The sequence below is a fragment of the Photinus pyralis genome, unplaced genomic scaffold (genome assembly GCF_008802855.1).
Source record: "Photinus pyralis isolate 1611_PpyrPB1 unplaced genomic scaffold, Ppyr1.3 Ppyr1.4_LG5, whole genome shotgun sequence".
Taxonomy (NCBI): domain Eukaryota; kingdom Metazoa; phylum Arthropoda; class Insecta; order Coleoptera; family Lampyridae; genus Photinus; species Photinus pyralis.
In genome coordinates this window covers 45,360,340-45,365,409 of record NW_022170596.1, presented here as the reverse complement: position 1 = coordinate 45,365,409, position 5,070 = coordinate 45,360,340, and the positions used below count along the sequence as shown (strand labels likewise).

The window sequence follows — 5,070 nt, the reverse complement described above, 5'->3', positions numbered from 1 at the left end:
CCCAGCAAACACAATCACGTGTTATTTACGTAATTATTATGTGTCATAAATACGTAAGAGACGTAAAATAATACGTGTGAAACACGTAGTGACCACGTGACAATGTCACAGACCAGTTACGTTATAACCACACGTCCATAGACGTAATAAATGACGTCATTTTGCACGTGTGATTGATGTTGTAAATACGTAATTTTTGTTTAAATAGCACGTAACTTTTCACGTATATTATACGTTACAGATACACGTATTTTACATAAAGGTAGACATTTGATTAAAATCATTTGTAGTGCAACTTTATTTAAAACAAAAAATATAATAATAATGTTGTATCATTTACTATAGTAAAATAACACTAATAATGAACTTAGAACATATTATATGTAGGTACGTGTGTGGGGTAATAAAAATAATGATAACAAGTTGGAAACTGTGCGTTATATCTAGCTTATAGTATTATTTTCCACAGAATGAATAATAGGCATGGACATCCATACATTATTATTAGAATTGATAGGTAACAAAAGACATTTTACAAGTGAGTTTGTTCTACACCACATTTTCAAATTGTTACTTATGTCACTAACAAGAAAAATTTTTAAATGCTTTGAATCTATTGGGTAAAAATACATGGATTGGATAGAAAGGAACTCTTTGCCAATTATTGTTAATGAATTATTACACTTTAGAATATTATGAATTTGAATTACAGAATTATCAATATAACAAAAACAATTAGCTACAGAATATGAAATACATGTTAACATGAAATCTTTTATATAAACCTTTTTAAATTGTATTGCATTATTATCTATGTTGTCCAATAGTGGTCCTAAATTGTGCTCATAGAAAAATTGTAAACTAATATTGTCTTGTTCGAAACAAGTTGATGACAGTAAGTCCATTTCTAAAATTCGGTTATGTATTTCTTTTAATGGATTTACTGTAGATTTCACAAGTCGTTTTAGTTTGCCTAAAAAATTTTCGAAGGGGAATGCTGAGAAAGTATCTAAATTTCCATAGCGTTTAACGTCGTTGTAAATATGTGACAATAAATGTACATTATAAACAATAAATTGTAACCCATAAAGAACTTCACAATGCTTAACAAAAGTTTTTAGAAGTTTACTACAAAATTGTGGATTAAATTTCTGAATATGTGCATCACAAACCATTATAGTTGTTGCAGTATGCAGCAATAGAAAATTTTCATATATAGCACGATCTGTAATGCCTCGCAAAACAAGCGGACCAAGGTACAAAAGAAATGTGCGGAACTCAGTCGCTTTCCATCGGTTTAATTCCGATAATGATCTGGGTTTTCTATTGAATTCGCTTGGTATATACAACTTTAATGATTCTAAATTATTTGAAACAGTTTTAGTTATGTGACTACTAAATCTAACATTTAAAGGTCCACAAATCCAAGTGTTTAGCAATTTTCTTGTGACACCCAAGCAAATATTGTGCATATAGTCAGTAGGGAATTCCGTAACTAACCCAATTGGTAAACTCAATAGCGGAGATATTCCAATGTGATGATCTTCATCAATTTGACGAACAAACGAATCATTGGTTCTTTCAGGAGAAGTTAGCGAATTTAGAACAACCCTTCCGTTATGATATTCCCCATATACGGTGCACTTTTCGCATGATGAATAGCCAGTATGGTTTTTAATTTGCTTCAAATAAGCACGAGCGGGGGCATCACAAATAAAACTGTGAATAATTAATTCACATTTGATACCATAAAGGGTAAAACCATCAGAAAGACTATTATATTCGTTAATAAAATCTTCCAAAAAATTATTCAAAGGAGAAGGCTTTGAAGTCCCACAAAAAACTCCAACCACAAAAGGATGGCTTTTAAAATTTTTAATTTGTGCCAAAATAGGCCACAATTGAAGGTTACTACTATGATATAAAGGAATTCCGTCAACATTGAAGCTTAGAGAGAGTTTTGCATGTCTGGAAAGTAAATCAAGATGTTTGAGAAAAAAAGTTTTAAAAAAATTCAGAATGCCAAAATGGCAATATTCACCAGTAATTAATTTTCGACTTGTCATTTGTCTATGAGTTCTCAACAATGTTCGTGCATCTAGAGGTAATTCTGGATGGTAATCGGATAAAATATGAAGTAAACTAGTAACATGAGTACGTGTCACACCATTACTTGTGGCCCAATAACGAAGTCTATCAGAAAGACTTGTTACAGGAAAATCTGTAACACTATTTCCATATGTGGTGCAGATACCCTTAGTTTCATATGTAGAAGTGTTATTTGAATTATCAGTGACTAAATCTGATGCTGCTTCTTCAGGAGCCTCAGCAGAGGCAATATTAGAAATGCTACTATTAAAATCAGCAAAAGTTGATTCAGAACTTTGAAATATATTTTCATATCTATCTTCATGCAAACTAGTAATATTGATTGGCTGCACAGTATCAGATGAATGTAAAATCTGGTTAATACGATTTCTATCTCTAGCAATTCTTCTATATAATTGCCGTTGAGACACAAAAGATTTATAATTTTTGGTGATTTTATCCATTTTAATACCCCACACTTACACACTAAAAGCTTAAATAAGTAATATTTACAGTTTCTGTTTGGCTTCTTCTAATTTTACCCTTTGGGGCGCGTGCTTCAGCCACTCTTTAATTGCATTTACAATTCGTAGCTCATTATCCACCGAAGTACCCAATTTAACTGCTCCTGCAAAAAAATAAGTTCAATAACATCCTAATTTATAGATCAAACATTTACCTACTACTGCCTCCTTCAAATGCAAATTAGCAAACGCTTTTTTCTCCAACCTAGAGCCCAAGAAGCTATATTTGGAGGCCAATTGGTTACTTAAACATTTCCTCAAAATTGCATTAACTTTTGGGACAACTTCTTTGCCACCTACTTGGGACAAATATTGCATCTGTAATAATGCCCAAATCATATTAATGATTTAACCTATTATAATACATACCAAACACTTCAAATTCTCTTTATCTTCAAGGTAATTGTCTAGTATGTCCAGATCGTTTTGCGAATTGCAAGGAAGATCTGGAAAATTGTCCGGCAAAGAAGCTGGGTATGTGTTATTTTTTTTATCCAAGTGTGCCAAAAGTAGTTTATTTTGTTCTTTAATTTCTAGTAGCAACTTTATGATTTCTAAAAAAAATAATAAACATTCTAACCCTTTGCATAAAGAGTAAATGGTACTAACCATTATCTTTACGTTCAGTCACATTTACAGCTTCGCAAATTCTTTCAGCCTGCGAATTCAGATGTAATACATTTTGCCCTGGCGTCGATGAGGCGGAGGCACTTTGTCCACTTATAACAGTTAATGTACTTGAGGATCTCGAACTGGTTGGTGTGCTGCTGTAGGGTTGGTCGATTCTAGCGGGAACTACTACTGCTGGCAACTGCTTTGAATTACAACAGTCTGAATTTCCTAAATGTAATAATACACATTTTTCGAGACATTTATTCAACAGAATGGCTAATGCATACCTTCAATCGCAGGCGGTCTTGGCAATTTCTGACTATCTAATTTCTCTCGTATATTTTTTGTACTAAAAAGCACTACTTCCTCGTCTTCGTCGCTGTCACACAATCGTCTCGTAGGTTTTCTAATTCTTTTATGCGGAATTTCCTCTGCTTCACTTTGAATATCTGACGATACCTCCGCTAATTTTATTTTTCGTTTTCCTTTTTCCAAATCGTCTTAAAACAAAGAAAGTACTTAGACAAAAATTTTGTTTTTAAGATAAGGCGAGTTGCTAAACTAATCTGTGAGCGTGGGTCTAATTACAGTCTTGTCTTACTCCAATATTAGTGCAAACTCGCTTCTATCTCATCAGCTGATGAGCTCCTTGGTTAATAAAGCAACACGTCTATACATCATGGGCCAACAACACAGTGCGACTACCGAACAGCTTATCGTTTCACACATACATGCATCATAACAAAAATATATATTCAATAACTTACCACAAAAGAAAAAACATCGGTTAATACTGTACTGCACCCAACTTTCAACATGATGTTCATTTTTTCTTAATGCTTTATCGTAGAGGTCTTGAGATTGGTAAGGCGGCCAATATAAATGTTTTTTCCTTGGGGTCAACCAACTACTACAAATAAGCGCTACTGCATTGTCGTCTGCAAACTCTACACCAGCGTAAGCCATGTCTACAGAATGCACAAACAAAGAATTTTATGTCATATGAAAGTACAAATTATAGGTTAGGACATCTGATTACAATTTTACGTTACTTTTAATAAAAGACAATGCTTAATTCAATTAATTAATAAATCATCTTATCCCTCAATTTCCTTTTAAAACCACGTAGCCAAGGATTATTAATACATACCAGATGAAATTTGCTCTTGGATTACGTATGGACACAGTCAAAATTCACGGTTTTTCACTGACTCTGAAGCTGAACGTTAAAATGGCGCCAATGGCGGTTCGCACTCCGCCGTTTCGTAGCAGTATGCGCAAACGCAAGTTTCACAGACCATAATTGGTTCGTACCTACAAAACATTCGCGCGCAAAATACAATAAATTTAATATACTTTTCTCCTTTGTTTATTCAAAATGCCTAATACCTAACGACGTAAGTTGTAACGTTTAAAATACGTAACTTTTACGTACCCATAAATGACGTGTCTTCAACACGATTCCCGTACTAAAATTATTACGTACCATTCAGGTAACATGACGTAATTTACTAAAAATGTACGTGTATTTTACGTAACGTTACGTGACTGTGTTTGCTGGGAAACAGAGGTAGGTATAATCATTGAATTTAAATTCAATGGTATAATAATAGGAAAGAAATAGGAATCGTCCCCGCCCTCGCCGTTATAAGGCGATAGTGTTCCGTGGTAGAAGTTATATGCATTGTTTAAATTATTTAAGAATGGTATAGGTCCCTAATCCCTATATGCACAAATTTGAATGATCCAAATTTTTTGGGAATAAGTACCATTTTATCAAGTACGCTTATTATATTTAATTAGGACCACGGATACCACCGTGATTAGGGCTCATTGTTAGTGCTTC

General features: G+C 33.5%; 1 protein-coding gene across 1 annotated transcript; it reads right to left on the bottom strand.

The window, feature by feature from the left end:
• Window positions 1–1,324: 1,324 nt before the first annotated feature.
• Window positions 1,325–4,781, bottom strand: LOC116170932. Its single transcript, XM_031487497.1, has 7 exons — window positions 4,375–4,781; window positions 3,992–4,192; window positions 3,512–3,724; window positions 3,222–3,452; window positions 2,982–3,166; window positions 2,768–2,930; window positions 1,325–2,716 (listed from the first exon to the last, which is right to left on the bottom strand). The coding sequence occupies exons 2-7, from the start codon at window positions 4,188–4,190 to the stop codon at window positions 2,598–2,600; spliced, it is 1,110 nt and encodes a 369-aa protein (XP_031343357.1). The 5' UTR covers window positions 4,191–4,192; window positions 4,375–4,781; the 3' UTR covers window positions 1,325–2,597.
• Between the last annotated feature and the right edge of the window lie 289 nt (window positions 4,782–5,070).

Coding starts and splice junctions, on each gene's coding strand:
- LOC116170932 (XM_031487497.1), bottom strand. CDS start 4,190: ATGGCTTACGCTGGTGTAGAGTTTGCAGACGACAATGCAGTAGCGCTT. Junction 3,725..3,991: donor CCGATGTTTTTTCTTTTGTG/GTAAGTTATTGA, acceptor CTTTGTTTTAAG/ACGATTTGGAAAAAGGAAAA. Junction 2,931..2,981: donor AAGAGAATTTGAAGTGTTTG/GTATGTATTATA, acceptor GCATTATTACAG/ATGCAATATTTGTCCCAAGT.